Genomic DNA, 20475 nt, shown 5'->3' on the forward strand with positions numbered 1-20475 from the left:
TCGCCACACTGTGTCTTTTATGAAGACACTGGACTGAAACTGCAGTCACATAAGTCATTTCGCAATCTTTGCTGCAGTTCAAGAAATACTTCTGTTTTAATTTGGAAATCAAATTTTGGGGAAACAAATGAATTTCAGTTACATAAAAGCAGGAATATTAAAAAATGCAAACAGTTTCGATATACTGTACATACAGAACTTGTTCTGTCTGCAAATGTGTCTTTGATGTGTTTTCAAGAAAAAACTGATATCTGCATGTGAAAGGGGAGTGTTGAAGGATAATATCCAATCCAAAACGTTTTAAGGTGTTTTTACTTTTATACTGTATGTATAAATATGAAGCTGAGGACAGGCATTTACAGTCAGAGAGGAAGCACTGAAGAAATCGTTACCTTGATACTCATACAGTACCTGCTGGACCAAGTGTGATTCAAAAGCTGCTTTCTTCAGAGTGTAACCAAGGTAAGTTTCATTTCATAGCTGATGTGTTACAGGTCATCATTACAGTGTTTTACAGTATTTTCTCCAATTTACAATTGTATAACCACCGTAAGTGATGTGATTTGCCTTCAGAATGTTTTACTATACTATATCATAAGAATATCAAGAAAATACCATGGCAATGTTTCTGGGAATCATTACTATCCCACAGTACATTTACTTTAGTAAATGTCTGATACTACTGTACACCATAATATTCCCAAGGGCAAGCGTTGTACATTACTGTTACCAATCCTATGTATGGTCCTACTGCATCTTGCTTGACTAAATAATAATCACATAACTGTACATGTATCTGTCCTGTTCCTTGTTTCTCTGTGCTTTACTTGCTCTTCTGGTTTGTCTTGTTGTCTGGGGCTATATATTTCCGGGTCTCACTTTCCTCTCGCTCGGTATTGGGATTGGTTGTAGAGAGGCTCGCCTCACCACGTCGCCCCACATCCGCTACCTGAGGTCTTATGTCTCGTTCCGACTTCGCCCGATACCTTGAGCCCGGAGCAAACCCCCTTATTTGCTCTGTTCCTGCCGCTACACATAGGGTCCTCCTTTCTTGCCGGTCTCTCTCCACAGCTATACCCCAGATTCCGTGACAGTTAGAAAATGGATGGGTGGATAATATGCTGTATATTTAATTATTAATTTGCTTTATAAAACTTTAAGCAGTATTCCATCTTTTTCATAAACGTTTTCTGCATCAGAGTCTTTAACTTTGTCACTTGCTATGGTTATTTTGGAAACATTCTGGCATGCTCGTTTGAACTACCTAATGTTTATTATCATTATAAAATAATATAAAGTTATAATGTTTTCCATGAACACTTGGTGTCTTATTGCTGTAATGGATAATGAAAAGCTTGTAGCTTCATTGAACCTTTTGTAGAAAATGGAAAAAGTAACACTAGTCAATTAGAGTGACATACTGTACTGTAAGTCATTCTTTGAAAGTCATTCAAATCACTTAAAACCTCTTTTTTGTTTTAAATAAGATATATTTTCTTATTGTTTCAATTAGTATATAAAGCCACTATGTACAATTCTAACAATAAATTGTCTGTTCTCTAATTACTATTAATTTATATTTCATTACGAATAATTCTGTTACTGCATTTAATTAAAAAATGAAAAATGTCAGTTAGTGTTACTGTACAGTATAATTAGTGCAGGAAAGCACTAATGGGTTAATAAACATTTACTTGTTATAATTAAAATACGATTTGTGCAAAAGCCACATTAAGATAGATTCGCTGTGCCACCTGGCAATTCCAGAGAGTAATGTAGTCCTGCAACAGATTATGTGAAAATCTAAAAAATGTTGGATTCTGAACATTGTCTTTTGTGGTTATTAAAATAGATATCTGGAAAAAACATACAGGCAAAGCCATGTTTGATAATCAAGTCACATTATATGGACATACAGTACACAACACATACAGTGCTAATAGGAATTTTACATACAGTTACACAATGTTTCCAAACTAAGACATTTTGTGACCTAATAGCTTGAAATCAAGACACATTTAATTAAAATGTATTTAATGTTCATTTACATATTGTAAGTTACAACCTCCAAGTGCAATGTAAATGCTCAAACAGAAAAGTAATTATAATTGAAAATCTAGAAAAGATTTTTTTATAAGTGGATACACCCCTTGGTAATACTATAGCAGTTGTAAATTAGGAAGGAGTGAACTGTGTATTGTTTATGTATAGTTTCTCACAGTGTACTTGTCTTCACCTCACTGCTGTCTTAAGAACTTATCTATATATGATTAATTTTGCTCATTTCTTCCTACAAATATAGCTTCAATCCACACTAGCATAACAAACAAAAATTAAGAAATTCATTATTAATTGCCTCTGACACAACCCGCTTGATGTATCAGAATAAAAGTCTCAAGGGGAAAATTAACACAGAATGCAGTTGGTAGTTTGACATACTGTATATTTGTGGTACTGTAGATGTAACATGCATTATTAGAATATTAGGAAACTTCTAAGTAGTAAGTACCTACTTGTAAGTTATGTGAAAAATAATGTTATTTTGTATATGGAATTCTGTTTTGCAGACAGACAGAAAGTTGACCTCATCTTCAGAAAGAGACCATGTCTGACCAGGTTAAGACTTCAGGAGCAGCAGACAATATGTGTGAGTATGTAGAGAACTGACATTGTTTCACAGATAAACTGTATTACAGGAGCTGTCTGAAGGGATAAAATGGGCACTCAGGGCACCATCAACTCACACGACAGTGAGCTCAAAGGCTGAGACTCCGATATCAATGACTCAGAAATTAATCTTGAAATTGATCTACACGAATTACTCTATAATGTCAAGATTGAAGGTTTCAAAGCTCCAGAATTTTTTAACATGTCATATAAAAGAAAAAAACTGAAAGAGCTCTACAGCCAGATAATATTTAGATTCTAAACAGTTCACTTAGAATAATAAATACTGTATGTAAAACAATTTCAAGTTTCTCACTGAATTTTTTGATTAATTATTTTCCCACTTTGGGAGGACACCAAATCCTAATAAACCATTACAATCTGTCCTTTTTTCTTATTGCTTTGTTTTCATTAGTTAGATTTTATATTAAATGTATTACTATTATATAATGGTCTTTTAAAGATTAGGATATTTGAAGTTGGTGAAATTGGTTATTTTGTTCACTATTTGATTATATATTTTTTTTTGGGAAAGGTATGGTGCTGTTTGCCATGGAAAGATCAGGGAGTATCAAGATTGGACTGCCCCCAAATAATTACAATGACAACTTTAGTGAATATTCGAAATATGTGGGAAATCTGCAAGGCATCTCTCACGTCGCCTTCAGCCCTCAAGGAACAATGTTTGCAGTCTGTAATGCACAGCTGTATTCTGGGTCTCCTCCAGCGAATCCAGATGAGAACTGGCTGAAGCAGAAAGCTCGGTGTGTAGGAAGGTCTGGGTGGGATCAAGTTCATTCCCTCTTCTTCCATCCAAACGGCACACTCTATGTTGTCATGAAGAGTGGTGAACTTTACAGGGGTCCCCCTCCTGAGAATGAGTACGTGTCCTGGATGTACAGGGTTGCTACGAAGATAGGAACTGGAGGATGGTGCTTCCCTTCTCTGTTCTTTGACCCTGCGGGTATCCTGTACACTGTGACCACAGAAGGGAATCTGCTTAAAGGAAGCCCTCCGAATGATATGAACTACATCTGGAGTAAAAACAGTGAGATTATTGGAACTGGAGGCTGGACAGAACTTACCCATTTCATGGCCTTCTCTCCTGATGGCAATCTGTGGTGTGTCTCCAAGAATGGAGGGAAGATCTACACTGCCCCACCACCCAGGATTGCCAGTGATAACTGGATTGGAAGAGCACAGAATCTTGGATCTGGCTACAATCAATTCCCAATCCTTGCCCTCACGCAAGATAAAACCATAAGTCAAATTTTAAGTTTGGATTTTTCTGTTAAAGATGCAAAGATTCTTTCAAAAGAGCCTCTGATAGTTGGGCAACATGACTGTGACAACTCTACCGGCTCTGTTCCTTACACTGCAACTTTCCAGTAAGTGCTGCATTCTAAGTTGTATTTTCATTTTTCTGTATATCACAAAATACACAATATTTACAAAAATTACACACAAAATACACTGCCAATAGATCTAAAACTTAAATTGTAGGACTGCTGGTAATCATTTGGCAAATTTAACACAAAGATGTTTAAGGGTAACAAAATTTGAATTTAATGATGTCTGAAAATTTATTTTGAGATATTATTAAATGAAAAATCTACCTTTAGATTCATTTCTACATATATGTTCAACTATAACCTGTCAGTAAATCACTTGACTCTCAATTTGACTTTAAACAATTTTAAAAATGTTATAGAAGTGGTTAAGAAGAATCACCACACTGCAACACAACTGGCAGGTGTGAGCCTGTATGGGAGACCTCCAGAGAAAGCTAAGAATGCTGCAGGAAGAGGTGTTAGTGGGACCAGTGGGGGGTGCCCACCCTGCAGTCTGGGTGGGTCCTAATGCCCCAGTATAGTGACGGGGACATTATAATGTGAGACGGATGAGACATAAAACCGATGCCCTGACTCTCTGTGGTCATTACAAATAACAGGGTGATTCTCAAAAAGTGTAGGGGTGTTACCATGGTGTCCTGGACAAATTTTAGATTGGAATTTAACAATCATGGTCTCCCAGTAATCTCCATCTATGAATTGGCTTCAACTCTCTGTTCTCCTCCCCATTGAGAGCTGCTGTGTGATGAGTGTATTGGTGCACTCTGGCAGAGCTACTCATTGATGGTAGTGGAGGGGAGTCCTTGTTACTTGTAATTATTATCTTCATCATCATCAATGTACTGCAATACATTTGAAAAACTACCAACTTACCTTCCTGTCCACTCTATATATGCTGAATTTAATGATGATGTCATGAGGGTATTTTCGGGCTTGAGGAGAATTAGAATATGTGACAGAAAAGATGAAGGAACACCAGCAGAAGATACAAAAATTACTAACATTGCAAAAGAACAGCCAAAAACTTGCAAAGAAACTACTTCGAAACTGTTGAATCCTGAGTTTGACTCTAGTCCAGTCCTCCTCCGTGAGGATTTTGCATGTTCTTCTCATGGTCAATGGCTTTACTTAGATAGATAGATACTTTATTGATCCCGTGAGGGAAATTGCAGATGCACCATCAGCTGTCTGTGTCTGGGAGGTTCCACACCTGGAGAGTGTCAGCAGGTTTGGGTAGGCTTTAGTCAGCCACAATTTGAGCAAGCAGTAACAACATGAAAAAACCCTGTCTTGCCATCTTCACTATCTCTGAAGTTCATGAAATTCACCCGGCTGGTTTGTCAGGCAAGTACTTGCACAAGTCCTCCTTCTCCCAGTGTGGTGCAGCCAGGTTGATACAGTCTGCAGCTTTGAAACAAGAAGTTCTAAAATAGAATGTGATTTTTTTTTCAGGTTTTCTGAAACTATTTCCTTGGAAAGCTCTTTCACCCATTCTCATGAATTTACTCTGGCAGTTGGAGCATCAACAACCTTTCAAGCTGGAATCCCATTGTTGGCTGCGAATGAAACCACAGTCTCTATTAATGCCAGTACTACTCACAACTGGAGTTTTACAGAGACAGAAAGGAAAGAGGTACAGTATGTTCCCAGTAGTGGATTAAGCTATTGAAGATGAATGGTGCCTTTAAGCCCCCTGGGCTGTTACTCAAAGAAATTGAGCAAGACATCGCTGTTTTGTATATGTGGAATGGAAGAAGAAAACAGGGCACTTGACTAACATGGTGACTTTGATACTAGAACACTGTTGTTATGCACATTTTAACTACAACTTAACTCCTTAAATTGCCTTGTTTTTTTATTAAGTTCAAGCACATCTGAAAAAGGCTCTACAGATGAAACACTGTCTCTTTTCTTTCCCTTTCAGCGTGGAATAAACCTTTACCTCTTCCTTTGTTTTTTTTATTGCCATAACCAGTGAACTGCTTTAGCTTACTGGTTTTGAATGCTGTATTTGTCCACTGTTTTCTGAAAGCAGAGACCCCAGCCAATGGCTTTTGCTTCTTTCATTGCAGATTGTTAATACATCCAGCTTGAATGCTACAGTGGCCCCTGGGGAGGCTGTGAGATTCAAGGCTGTAGTCCAGAAGGGGATCATTGATGTTCCTTACACAGCGAAGGTGCTCACTGTCTTCGGACACCAGACCACTATCACTGGGACATGGACTGGAGCTTCAGTTTCGAAAGTGGCAATAAAGGAAGAGCCTATTGTTAACTAAAACAGTTTAGTAGTTACATGCATGCAGATACTTTACCTTACAGAGTATATATATATGAAAATTCCAGTAATTTAACATTCAAAGCTATTTAGCTTTTGCTGTTATCTAGTAAAAGGGGTATTTCCTTAAACAGCATAAGTATACTACTTTGCTTAATTTCTCTCTGATCATGGAATTTGTTTGAATAAATTTCTCTTTTAAACTACAATTTGATATGATAATTAGAACTAATTGTATGCCAAGCCATTTGTGTTGGATTGTTCAGAGCTATTGCATTTAATCATCTTCACTATACGGTACTTGGGTTTTTTCCTTAATTTTTGTAATAATTATAAAATGATGATGCAATAATTTCATTAAATTATGATAATATTAAATTTCATTTCAATAATCATTTTGGTGCCTGGAACATATTTAGTATTTTTGTAATACTAAATAATTTAAAATGAGAAGTGCGTCAATAAAATATTTGAAGGGTGTATGTTTTCTGCTTGTCTCTCTTTTGTCTTGTTGACTACCAGTGTCCAATTCCGGTCCAGCAGAGCCTGAGTGCACTTAGCTTTCTGGGTTACCTCTTTCTAAAGATTGGCATTTAATAAACCAAGCCCTGGTTCTTGAAGGCTAAAACGTGAATTCAACTTTTTTAAAGGAGTTTATGATGAAAGCTCAGCTGTCTGTAATTTGTAATTAATCAGGACATCACTTTCTCACTCAACCATCATAGATACTGTACATTATCTCCCTCTGTCCCTTACATTTGTCTTTCGCATCCCTCTTCCACCCCATCTCCACCTCTGCAGCTACCCCTTGGTCAGTGTTCTCTCTGCATGGCCTCCCAGAAGGACTCTAGCCTCCTCCTCCTATGTCAGGAGGTTAACCCTGAGCCAAGTGGGCAAAGTTATCTTAACTTTCATTATTCGACCTAATAGTTAAATCTCTGTCACGGGAAATACCGTGAAATGTAGTTAAAGACTCTATGCGAGACGGTATAATCCGGAAGTGACTGGAGTAGGACATCAGGTAGGACACAGCAGGATCAGGGTGGGTGGAAACACAGGGGGTGGTGACGGCAGTGATCTGGTGCAGGGGGGAGTGCAGGCGCACGAGTCCGAAAGGAAGTCAAGTAGGGGAAATCAGGGTGCAGTCCAAGGTCCAGGTGCCGGGATATCCATCCAAGACAGACACAGGGAATAGGGAACGAGGAATACAGATAGTTAAAACATTGACAGGACAAGGCGCTCCGAGCCCCAGGCTCAGAAGGTCAGGACACCGTGGTGAATCCTGTGCTCTCGGGCCACTCCTGTGCCCGGTGGTAGGCGGGCTTCCGGGCATCCGTCTTCCAAAGCTGAGCCCAGAACTATGGAGACGCCGGGCTTCAGTAGGGAAAACAGGATAAGATACAGCTGGGACAAATACAACTGGCAACACATTGGAAAACGTAGGAGCGCCCTGTAGAGGAAGGATGATGGCCATCACAATCTCTTAGAAATCAGGATGCTATGAAATGAATGGGAACCTCCCTTTTCTATAAAATCCATTCACTAACCAGTAGATTGTGTTTGTAACCCAGGGATTCTCTATATAGGAAATCCACGTTTCCTAAAAGCAGTAGAATGGCAAGTTCTCTTAACAAAGTTCAAAAACTGAACTTGAATCTGGTCATAAAATCTGATTAGAACAAGGAGCTTTAGTCTTCTGTCTTCCTCTCTGTCTTCTCATTCTCTTCTCTTCTCTCTGCTCCTACTTTACTCTTCTCTCTGTAGCTGCCAGTTTTTCTTTTTCCTCTGTTCCTTCGATGAATTTATGGTTTCCACATTATTAGAAACCACTGAATAACTTAGATCCTGTCCTCTACAGGAAGATCTACTGTTTTATTGAACAAATGCCTCTGGGGTTTCCTTCTTTGGTACATTGGATCAGGGGCATGGAGAAGGCACAAACTATGCATGCCACTCCTCTAAGCCTGATATAGTGATATGCTTTCTCTCTATGAAAGAGAAGGCAATACTTCACGCTTACTCAGAAGTGCTTCATTTTTAACCACATTGCTTGGTTGTGCACTATAATCTAGATATACTATCTCATGAGAGAGAGAGCAACTCCCTCTCAGTCCTTTGTGAACTGCGTTGCTTAAATTCCTCCCTGCTTTATTTCAGTGCTGCAAATGGGTGGCTTTCATGGTTCAAGGGTATGAATGTTTCCTGGTTGTATATATGGGTAACCTACTACCTATAATAGAAAGCTTTTCTGTGATGCAACCCATTGATCTTTCAATGAATGTATCCCTCTTCTTCCATCCAGGAGGCAGCCTCTAAGATGTGATAAAAAGTGGTGAATTTTACAAGGGTCCCCCTCCTGAGATTTTTAGGCATACGAGCATTGTATCTAATAAGTCACTTTACACTTATTATAATGTAGACCAAGATGGCTGTGTAACATACATTTTGTATTCAGATTCGAGTTTAAAAATTGTTCCTGTAAAATGAGATGGCTTGAAGTTAGTTCCGTACATTTTCACCTTCCAAATCATATCAATTTTGATGCTTTCCTGACTCTTTGCTTTGACATAGTATTTCATTATAAAGTCCCGGAGTGCATAAAACAGCTTGCAGTTTTATATTTCAGTAAGATATGTAAGAAACAATGTTCATTATACCACCCCACAAATTGCACAATGTCCCATTCTTTTTATTTAGTTAAGTTTTGTTGTGTTATTCCAACATTAGTAAAAGGAGTCTAGCCACTACCTGTAGTGGTTTTTAAAATAGACATTTGGCAAAATACATGCATCATTTTACATGGACATACACAACACATATTGTACACATCATTTCAAACTGCAGATAATTGCTCGCTGTTGTACTGCCCAGTTTATAGAAACTCTATATGCTTATAGAAAGTCTAAACACCGATTCCAACTTAAACATTTTGCGAAATTGCAAACAAGACACATTCAATCAGAATGTATTTCACGTTCATTTCGATATTGTTACACACAACCCCAAGTGAAAGACAAACATTTTGAAAAGTTGTTGCAAATGAAAATCTCGGAAAATGGATTTTATAACTGTACACACCCCTTTAACAGTAACAGGACTTGTAAATTAGGAAGGAATTCACTGTGTACTGTTTCGGTACACTTGCTTGCACTCTAACTGCCTTCACCTCACTGTTGTGTTTTAAGATCTTGCCTACAGTACGTATGACTAATTCTGATCATTTTGTTCTGCATTTAAAGCCTCAACGCTTTTTTACCCCAGTGATCGCCCTGCGTTTGCTGCTTCCTGAACCCGCACTAGTTTAACAGCTGCTTCTGACAAAATCCGTCTGTGTGATGTATCAGAATAACGGTGTCAAGGGGAAGATTAATCTGTACTTCAAACTTAGAAAAATGATCTATCTGTGGGTTATATATTTATTGGGTAATATTAAAAAAATATCATTACATACACACGTATTACAAAGCGCCCCTTTAATTTGTTAGCAATGTAATTTGGGACTTCTATTAAACATTTAGTATTTTGTAAATTTGGAAAAACAGTAAAGCTCTCTTTAACAATATACAATATGCATTACAGAATCACAAGCTCAAGGGCGCTACGGACCGCAATCCTGTGTCATAATCACTGGCTCACCGGGTTTGTGGAGACCTGTGATGTGGAATGAGACTCTCAGTACACAGTCCGCGCACTGACTTGTCCACACGTATATATTTATATACAGCTCACATTCGTAAACTGAGCATTTCAAACTGTGCCATGTAGCAACACTGAAGTCAAGAGGAGTTGATCTTCAGAATTGTAACTGTCCGGGTTTATCTAGAATTATTGTCCCGTGTCTAAAGAATCAAAACTTAGGCAAACTTAGGCAGATGAAGTAACTCTTCTCTGTTTTCTCATGATATATTTTTGTCCATGGTTGAATTGCAGCCTGAACAGTGTTTTGGCTGCTTTCCGCTGTTTCACACACACACTGTGCTGCCTGCTCACACTGTCCTGTGCCACAGTACAGCACATGTCTGACTCCTGCCTTATCTAGCACTGCTTTACCATCTCCAGCAGTAAAGTATTATAGGCTCATGTTAAAAGCAATAAATGGAGGGTGTTAAATAGATGCATCTATTCCAAAAGCACCACCAAATGAATCAGCTTTGCATAAAGTGTCCCTTGTGATAAACAGTTCCATGGTTATATTTCAGGTCGGATACCAGGATTACTATCAGCACCACCAGAGTTTCTAATTAAGAACCTTATATTACATTCTCACGCAACTTCAGATCATTTTCACATTTCTGAAAACCTTTAGAGAAATGTCCTATAATTTTTCTTGAACCTCTCTCCACTCGCCCTAGTTTTCAGGAGTGAAGAACGCTAATTTGAGCGAATACATAGAGGCTCTCTTCCTCCTCTTGAGGTATCAAACCTCCAGCCTGGGAAAACACTGTATTCAAAGTCTGAAATGCTCTAATTAAAAATGTCTGATGTACCAGTAAGTTTGACACAGAACTGCAGGATCAGGGAATACCACCATTGGGCCTGTGAAAGCACTTGTGTGTGTTTTTATGTGCAAATTGTGACTATTCTGTCAAAAGGAGCTTTGCCTGTAGGTTTAATCAGAGTGTCTTAATTTAAAAAAAAATTGTATGAACTGTTTAATATACAGTATGATTCAAATTAAAGCATTACTAACCAATTAAAGGATCACTGTGCAGTACATGGGTGAAATAATGAACATCCTTTTTTACACATCCTAATTTTAGGATTGAGGATAAATTTAATGAATTAAAAAAAAATTACAACTGTTTTTTGGATTACATCCTGGAAATTGTTTTGGCTGCTTTCCCCTGTTTAATACACACTGTGCTGCCTGCTCACACTGTCCTGTGTCACAGTACAGCACATGTCTGACTCCTGCCTTGTCTAGTTTACCATTTCCAGCAGTAACTTATTAGACTCCTGTTATGGTGGGGTGAGGTTGGTATAAAAGCAAAATTACCAGCAAAAACCACTGTAATTTAACTTTTGACTGTAGTGTAATCTGCAAAGGATTCCAACTCTCATGGATTACTGTAATACAGTATGAAAATTAGTACTATTAGCCTAAAATTAGAAAGTGATGCATGAGGTTTCTTAGACTATCTATTGGCTTGACAATAGGACCTCACAGGCTGTAACTCAACCACAGGCAAAGTATGACATGAGAGAACACAGAGGTCCCTCCAAACTGACTATGTCTATGTTTTGAATTTTTAGAGACGGGTGAATAATTCTAGATAAACCCAAACAAACAGCCCCAGTTTTGAAGATTAACTCCCCTTGACTTTAATTATGTTACTACATAGTACTGCACATCTGCTGACAGATGGGGGTACAATGTTAAAAAACATGGAATTCAATTCAATTCAGCTTTGTTTGACATTATACTTATGCGGCTGCACAGTATAGTGAAAAGTGTTTCTCATTAGTCACTCAGGTGCAGTATATAAATAGAAGAGAAGACAGGACAATAGACTGTAACACAATAACAGTGTAACTAAATGAAAGTGTAATCAAACTCTGCATATAAGCAAACAGAGAAAGGAATACAACAGGACAAATACAGTGCAAAAGTAATTCGTGGAACAGTACAAAAATAATATGGTGATTAATAAATATTACATCTAGTACAGTTTTAAGTACAATTTCGGCTTACATTCAGTTGTCGTGTATGTAGTGGTGTTGGAGTACAGTCATTGTGGGTACAGGAAGAAGTTAGGAGAGATCATAGTATGATGGGAGGGAGTGGGGGAGTCACCAGTTTGAAGGCTCTGGGGAAGAAGCTATTTTGGAGTCTAGTTGTGTGTGACTGGAGCGTCTGGATCCTTCTGCCAGATGCGGTGCAGCTGCCATACCAGACTGTGATGCAGCTGGTCAGTATGCTCTCCACCGTACATCTGTAGAAGTTGATGAGGATCTGTGGATGCAGGCGTATTTTCTTCAGCCTTCTCAGGAAGTACAGCCGCTGTTGTGCCTTCTTGATGAGACTGGAGGTGTTGAGTGCCCATGTGAGGTCCCTAGAGATGTGAACACCTAGGAATTTGAAGTTATTCACCATCTCCACCGCAGACCCTTTGATGTAGATGGGGGAGTGGACTTTTCCTTGTCTCCTGAAGTGAAAGATCAGCTCTTTGGCTTTGCTGATGTTGAGACATAGGTTGTTGGTCTGGCACATAGGTGTCTTATCTCCTCCCTGTAGGCAGTCTCATGGTTGTCAGTGATCAGGCCCACGACTGTGGTATCGTCAGCATACTTGATGATGTTGTTTGCGCTGAACTTGGCAGTAGTTGTGGGTGAACAGGGAGTAAGGCAGTGGGTTGAGCACATACTGTAGCCTTCAGGGGCACCGGTGTTCAGGGTGAGCGTGTTGGAGGTGAGGTTGCCAATCCTGACAGTCTGGGGTCTTCTGGTGAGGAAGTCTAGGATCCTGCTACAGAGGGTAGTATCTAAACCTAGAGTCCTGAGTTTGGTAGAAAGTTTTATGGGTATGATGGTGTTAAATCCTGAGCTAAAGTCAATGAACAGCATTCTTGTATGGGTGTTCCTTTTATCCAGGTGGGTAAGTGTGGTGTGTAAAGCTATAGAGATTGCATCCTCCGTGGAGCGGTTTGTGCGATATGCAAACTGGAGAGGATTAAGTGTTTTTGGAATGCTGGCTTTAATGTGTGGAATAAGCAGATTTTCAAAGCACTTCATTATGATGGGGGTGAGTGCAATTGGACGGTAGTTGTTCAGGCATGTGGGTGCTGATTTTTTAAAATATGGATTCTCTGGTCTGAGAGAGCAGTTTCAGTTTTTACACAGCCAATTCTGAAACTGATGTTTCTCCAGGTCCTTTCCAGCAGGAATCATGGTTTTAAGGAGTAAAAAGTTTCAAGAAGTTCCAGAAACATGGCCCTCCATGCAGTAGTATAGTTTGGAATAAATCCAATGTAATAACCCCATTTCTGTTTTTGATTCATGGAGTTGTAAAGGAATTTAATAACAGGAATTTATCAAGTCCCATTGGAGGACAATATATATACTGTAAATTTATGGGAAGCTGCATCGTGTGAATTGGCTGAGAAAGTGAAATCACAGCCAGAACAGCTAAAATGAGGATGTTTGGCCAAGAACTTCCTCATGCTTCGGTCGTCTCTTTGTATCAGCAAAGTGAAGGGCATACAACCTTCCTCTGCAAGAGCAATCATTGTATAACTCAAGATCTGGACAAAACTGATCTAGTGTAATGAAACCAGGCCCTGGATTGACCAGCAATCTTCTAAAGAAGTGTTTCTCATGTCTGGCTTCTCAGAGATCTCCCTTAAACCTCTGGCGAAAACATTGCAGCATGCCATATTCAACTGGATTACTCTCCAAACGCTTATAGTGCAGTCCGTAAATACATTATTTGGACAGTGACAATTTTAGTTGTTTTGGCTCTGTACACCAGCACATTGGATTTAAAATGAAACAATGGCAACGAGTTTAAAGTGCAGAATGTCAGCTTAAATTCGAGGGTATTTACATATGTATTTGGTGAACCATATAGGAATCACAGCTCTTTTTATACACATTTCCCCCCATTTCATGGACCAAAAGTAATTGGAAATTGATGACTGCCTGAAATCTGTGACTCATACAGATCACCAGACGTTTGGTATCTTTCCTTGTGATGCTCTGCCAGGCCTGTAATTCATTTTCATTCCTGATTGTTTGGGGGCTTTTTCCTTTCAGTCTTGTCTCCAGTAAGTGACATGCATGCTCAATGGGATTCAGGTTGGATGATTGACTTGGCCAGTCAATAACATTCCACTTTTTGGCCTGAAAAACTCCATGTATGCTTTAGCAGTATGCTTGGGGTCGTTGTCCTGCTGTAATGAGAGCCAGCAGCCATGTCACCCTGCAACTCACAACTGGCAGCCTACTGAAGCTAAGCAGGTGTGATTCTGGTCAATACCTGGATGGGAGACCTCCTGGGAAAAACTAAGGTTTCTGCTGGTAGAGGTGTTAGTGAGGCCAGCAGGCCAGCGGTCCATGTGGGTCCTAATGCCCCAGTATAGTGACAGGGACACTATGCTGTAAACAAGCGCTGTCTTTCTGGTGAGATGTAAAACCGAGGTCCTGACTCTCTGTGGCCATTAAAAATCCCAGGGTGTTTCTTGAAAAGAGAAGGGGTGTAACCCCAGTGTCCTGGCCAGATTTTCCATGCCTCCTAATAATCCTCCTCTATGAATTGGCTACATTACTTTGTTCTCCTCCCCCCCACTGACGGCAGGCGGAGCGACACGCCAGTTGGAGTATTCTGGGTGGCATTTAATGACAACGTCAGTTCAAAGATTTGGTTCAAACCACCAAATGGAGACGGGTGTGCCGACAAGCGGACCCTGCTGATGCGGGATTAACGCTAGGATGAGAGAGATTGTCCTGCTGCAATGAGTTTTGAAACATTTGATTGGATCTGAGCAGATTAGCTGCTTCTGTACACTTCAGTATTCATCCTGCTGCTCCCATCTGCAGTCACATTAATAAAGACAAGTGAGCCAGTTCCACTGGCATCCAAATATGCCCAAACTATGAAACTACCTCCACCATGTTCCACAGATGAGGTGGTGTGTTTTATCATGAGCAGTTCCATTTTTTCTCCCCACTTTTTTCTTTCCATCACTCTGGTACAGGTTAATCTTTGTCTCATCTGTCCATAAAGCTTTGTCCCAGAACACTAGAGGCTTTTTATGTGCTTTTTAAGCAAACCATAACCTGGCCTTTCCTACCAGCGGTTTGCATCATGTAGTGAACTCTCTGCCATTATGCTGGTGTATTCTTTTCTTTATGGTAGTCTTAAACACATCTACAGTATACCTTCATCCTGGAGTGTTGCCAACCTGTTCAACAGTCGAAAAGGGGCTTTTCTTCACAATTGAAAGTATTCTTCACTCATCCACTACTGTGGTCTTCCAGGTCACTTGCTATTGCTAAGATTATGAGTGCATTCTTGCTTCTATAAATGTGCCAAACAGTTAATTGACACACCTAATGTTTTGGCTGTCTGATTTTTCAGCCTCCTGATGGCCCACTTTAATGGCAAAAACACTTCTTCGGTCCTCGTGTTTAGAGAGGACAGCAACAGACTCCAGATGCAAATGCCACATCTAGAATCAACTCTAGAACTTTTGTTAGCTCTCTTGTGCATGAACTCATAATGCAACACACAGATGGCCAAGAAACAACTAGGCAGCCAATTGTCCAATTATTTCTGGTCCCCTAAAAAGGGAGGACTATGTCTAAAAGGGCTGTGATTCCTATATGGTTCACCCAATAGGGATGTAAATACCCTCCAATTAAAGCTTACATTCTGCACTTTAACCTCAGTCATTTCAAATCCAATGTGCTGGTGTACAGAGCCAAAACACAAATTGTGTCACTGTCCAAATATTTACGGACAGAACTGTATATGGTATTTGTATTCTTAGATCGCACAAAAGCAGATAATGACGAACAAATACAACTTCACAACTGCTAGTATTTGCCCATTAATTGAATAATATGCTTCATACAGGTCTTTGCCAGATCTATGGCTACTTTTTGAGGTCAAGGATTTCTTCCTTTATTCCCACTCTGGACACTGAAGCTCCAAGCCATCTTCCAGTAACAACCGTCTCATATCCAAAGATGGTGATCACCTTTGCTTTGTAAGGAACAATCTGAAGTGTGATGATACAGTATGTCTGTTTTTTTTCTCCTGAGCACCTTGTATGAAAAACAAAATTCTTTATGGCATTCATTTAATTTTATTTTACAAATATATTAAATTTATTTTTACCTGTATGTTTATATATGGAAAACGCAAACTGTTTAATAGAGAAATATTCATGTCTTCATAATCTTATAGCTAGATACAGTAGGGGCATCACTTTATGTAAAAAGGTCAATGTTGCCTTAATTTTCCACCAAAAAAATGGAATTATACTTGATATCTTTCCAAAAAGTATGAGAGGGGGGTGTTGCCTGTACCCTAGCTAAACTCCACTCTGGTTTGGTCCAAACGGGATTACTTAAAAAAGGTTCCAACTTAAGCGCTACCCTTTAAAGCGCTTTGAGTTCTTCCAGAATGAAGATGTTATATGTTATATGTTATGGCTGCAGCTGGACTCATTATCCAATTTATCTTACACACCCCTTCCTTCACTATTTCAACAATCAGTTCACCCAGTTACATTGCTTGGTATTAGGATCTCTTCTACCTCCTGAGCTCACCTCGCCCTTTCCTCCTAAGTACCTTTTTCTACCTGGTCTGGACTCCCTCAACATCGCCTCTTTGGTTATAATTTTGGATTTCTCGCTTTTGCCTCACCCCTATCAGATTTGTTTGCCTCTCCTCTTGCCTCCTACCTGGTCTTGACCCTGCCTGGAATAACTGACCACTCTCCCTCCCGCCTGCCTTGGATATTTCAGCTACCTCGCCTGGAGACCCGCACAGGGTTCGTAAATTACATCGTTCTTACAGAATACCCAACCTGCTACATGAATCCCGCGGATCAGGACGATCCTTTTTCCATTCTCTTACACTATATAAATGTAAGGAATTATGATTGTAATTGAGGGCATTAGCAGTTTAGGTCAGTAGAGACACTGGAGACAGCAGAAAAGAGTTGATCAGCTTTATCACAGTGCTGGGAGACCACCCTCTCCCTGTATGTTGTGTAAAGAGAGTTGTCAGCAAAACAAGGAATTACAGTTCTTTACAAGGACATGCGCACAGGGGTGTGTGCAGTGTTATTCATTTATTTAAGACTGGAAGGTTTTTCGCAAATTATACGTTTTTCTGCATAGTAAAATATAAACAAATTGGTTCATGTAAAAGAAATTTACATATCATCACACTTCAGATTGAGCAACTTTGCCTGAGGGCCTGGGATGTGCTTAAAATAAGATGCATAAAACAGAGAAGATCAGTCAGCAGCACAGTTCTGAGAAACCGATGGCCTTTAAGATTGCCGCTCCTATGTGATGGCCCCGAGGCAGGACCACAGGGGAGCAGTGCTTCTCTACAGGAAGTACTGTACTTGTCTTTGAGAGACAACAGCTGTCAAGCTTGAGCGCTGGTGGCTATCTTCCAACACAAAGTTTCAAAGCATCTTTTCAGAACACAAGGTGAGCGAAACTCCTAATCTGACACCATCGTAAAATAGCACTTACAACTTCTGTGGGTTAATCAGAAACTGAATGTTTGCTTAAAGGAAAAGACACCTCTCAGGATGACCTGGTGGAATAATTGAAAGAAGTGTTGGAGTGTGTGTCTACTTATTAGCTTAGCAATCAAACATCCACTACCAACTCTCTCCATCACACAGTTCCACACCAACAGATCAGCCTGTAAACCATCAATTTCCTGTCTAAGGAAGGCTGGTGGTTCCACTGCTGACAAGATGAGGAAGACCAAGCTGTGTAGGAGACTAAGTATGTGTAATGTTCTGCTGCTTCAGGTAGTGTAAGCCATAGCCCATTTTCAAAAATAGACCAAGAGCAGGCAGGAATCAGGGAGCAAAGTGTGTGCAGCAAGCAGGGGACAGCAGGTGAAACTCGGCCCATAGGCTGAATCCAAAGTAGATGATTTTCAAAGCCGGAATGACACTAAAGAGCAGCACAAAGGCTCAGCAGATTTCATCATATTATACAGTATGCTATACATAAACTCCAATTTACTGTAACAAATCTTTCCTTTTAAAGTCTTCAGTCTGGGAATCAAGTTTTTGAATTAATTTTTAACTTTAAAAAAGATGTGTCTAAGTCATAAATTTTCGAATTTTGCAACATGGGACACAGCAAGAATGAACTACAAGAAAGAGCTCTATAGAGAAATGCAAACAGTAGAAGGGATCGACTGCCGAGACAGAGAGCCGTGGAGAACAGTTGGTGCCTGAGACCACCTTTGCTGAGGGGATTATGGAAGGAGGGGCTCGTGTAGGCCTCAGCTGGGATTCAGTCAAGGACCTGATAGGCCTGATCTAGGACTTCATGCAACCAACCGACAGTCCCGTTAAAAAGGTATAGACCACATCCAATCAGATAACCACTCACCTTACCTGTCCACCACCACACCTCCAAACCCCAGCAAGCTTTAGGGCTGTCTGCAGTAACCCCAGCGCTCAGCATTGGGTTTAAATTCCTGTTAAGCTCTACTCATTCCTTATGTTTTGTCTTGGATTAGGCTTTCCTGGTTTTCAGAACTCGTTCCTTTTTGAATGCGGTTTAAGGACTTCACTTCTGGCTTATTGCTCTCATCTACTGTATCGGCTACCTGGGCTTTTGGGTTTCTGCTCTCTTTTCGACCACGATGTCTGGACTACACTTCTGGCTTTGTGTTTCTCGCCATCTGGAAATTTTCTCACCGATCTAACTCTGCTCAGGATCCAATACTCTACTCTAGCGGTTCTTCTCTTGAGAAGCCACAGCCTGCGAAATTGAACTCTGCTGTGGCAGTGGCATCACTTTATGTAACAAGCTCCATGTCGCCTTAATTTAAAAAAAAAATGGAATTATACTTTATATCTTTCCAAAAAGTATGAGAGGGGGGTGTTGCCTGTGCCCTAGCTAAATTCCTGTCTGGTTTAGTCCAAACAGGCTTTCTTAAAAAAGGTTCCGACTTAAGCACTTACCCTTCAAAGCACTTTGAGTTCTTCTAGAATGAAAAACACTATATGTTACTGCTGCAGCTGGTCTCAATCAAGCCCTCATTATCCAATTTCCCTTACACACCCCTTCCTTCACTATTTCAACAATCAGTTCAATAAGTTACATTGCTTGGTAGTAGGATCTCTTCCACCTCCTAAGCTCACCTCGTCCTTTCCTCCTCAGTACCTTTTTCTACCTGGTCTGGACTCCCTCAACGTCGCCTCTTTGGTGTTGATTTTGGATTTCTCACTCTTGCCTCGCCCCTATCGGATTTGTTTGTCTCTCCTCTAGCCTCCTACCTGGTCTTGACCCTGCCTGGAATAACTGACCACTCTCCCTCCTCGCCTGCCTTGGATACCTCAGCTACCTCGCCTGTAGACCCGCACAGGGTTCGTAAATCACATCGTTCTTACAGAATACCAAACCCGCAACGTGAATCCCACGGATCAGGACGATACTTTCTCCATTCTCTTACACTATATTAATGAAAGGAATTATGATTGTAATTGAGGGCATTAGTAGTTTAGGTCAGTAGAGACACTGGAGATAGCAGAATACAGTTGCTCAGCTTTATCACAGTGCTGGGAGACAACCCTCTCCCTGTATGTTGTGTAAAGAGTGTTGTCAGCAATACAGGGAATTACAGGTCTTTACAAGGAGACGCGCACAGGGGTGTGTGCAGTGTTATTCATTTAGTTAAGACTAGAAGGCTTTTCGCAAATTATACGTTGTTCTGCATAGTAAAATATAAAAAATTGGTTAATGTAAAAGAAATTCAGTGAGGTTTACGTGACTTGAAATGGTGTTCTTCAGTGAAAATAAACTAAAAAAACAGGCTTCCTCCCCAAGCCCCCCCTTACTCCTCCATGACCTCTGTTTCTGTCCGGAACATTCCAAGTGCCATTGTTTAGCAACCAAGATATCTGTCACTTGGAGCCTCAGAAACCTTCATATTTGTTTTTTTTATTGTTAAATATTTCATATTGATTTATTTATAAGATATTAAAAAATCAATCTGAAATTCTTCTTCATACCTTGTCCAGAATTAATTTAAGTACAGCAGCATCACATGTGTAGAACATCTATTTCCCAACCTCTAGGGGTACACAGGGAAGTGTATACTACCTGGGAAAATCCAAATGTCTTTATCATGAGGAAAAATAGACTGATAATCTAGTATACTGCATCACATTCATTGGTTGATCCATACTCCATGATCCACGAAGGAGTGTGTAAGTTACTCATTTTTGCTGCCACCTGATCTGTTTTATGTAGTAATTTACCTTTTAAAGACCAATCCAGCCCCCTGGAAAAAGTTACAGTACTCAATCTTAGTTACTCAGATAATTCAGGTTTTCTTCCGAGAACCTTGTTTAAAAAAGATTGCTTACCTAAAAAAATACAGTGCCTAACAAATGCAATCAGACCATTCTTGTTGTGTCCCATATTGCAAATTTAGAAAATCTATGACTTAGACACATCTTTTTTTTT

General features: G+C 39.8%; 2 protein-coding genes across 2 annotated transcripts in view; both read left to right on the plus strand.

Annotated features, from left to right (window-relative positions):
- Window positions 1-20475, plus strand: part of LOC107075487 (tachylectin-2-like) — a 57211-nt gene that overhangs the window by 20531 nt on the left and 16205 nt on the right. The gene's annotated exons all lie outside the window — the stretch shown is intronic.
- LOC138225082 (uncharacterized) lies at window positions 353-6774 on the plus strand. Its single transcript, XM_069183925.1, has 5 exons — window positions 353-462; window positions 2568-2647; window positions 3203-4055; window positions 5472-5652; window positions 6092-6774. Exons 2-5 carry the CDS (start codon window positions 2605-2607, stop codon window positions 6293-6295), a joined length of 1281 nt encoding a protein of 426 aa, XP_069040026.1. The 5' UTR covers window positions 353-462; window positions 2568-2604; the 3' UTR covers window positions 6296-6774.

The sequence above is a fragment of the Lepisosteus oculatus genome, chromosome 25 (assembly GCF_040954835.1).
Source record: "Lepisosteus oculatus isolate fLepOcu1 chromosome 25, fLepOcu1.hap2, whole genome shotgun sequence".
Lineage (NCBI taxonomy): Eukaryota > Metazoa > Chordata > Actinopteri > Semionotiformes > Lepisosteidae > Lepisosteus > Lepisosteus oculatus.

Bases quoted from the DNA above. Each gene is read 5' to 3' on its own strand.
- LOC138225082 (XM_069183925.1), top strand. From the start codon at position 2,605: ATGTCTGACCAGGTTAAGACTTCAGGAGCAGCAGACAATATGT. The intron at 2,648-3,202 runs GTGAGTATGTAG...TTTTTGGGAAAG, and splicing joins AGGAGCAGCAGACAATATGT to GTATGGTGCTGTTTGCCATG. The intron at 5,653-6,091 runs GTACAGTATGTT...CTTTCATTGCAG, and splicing joins CAGAGACAGAAAGGAAAGAG to ATTGTTAATACATCCAGCTT.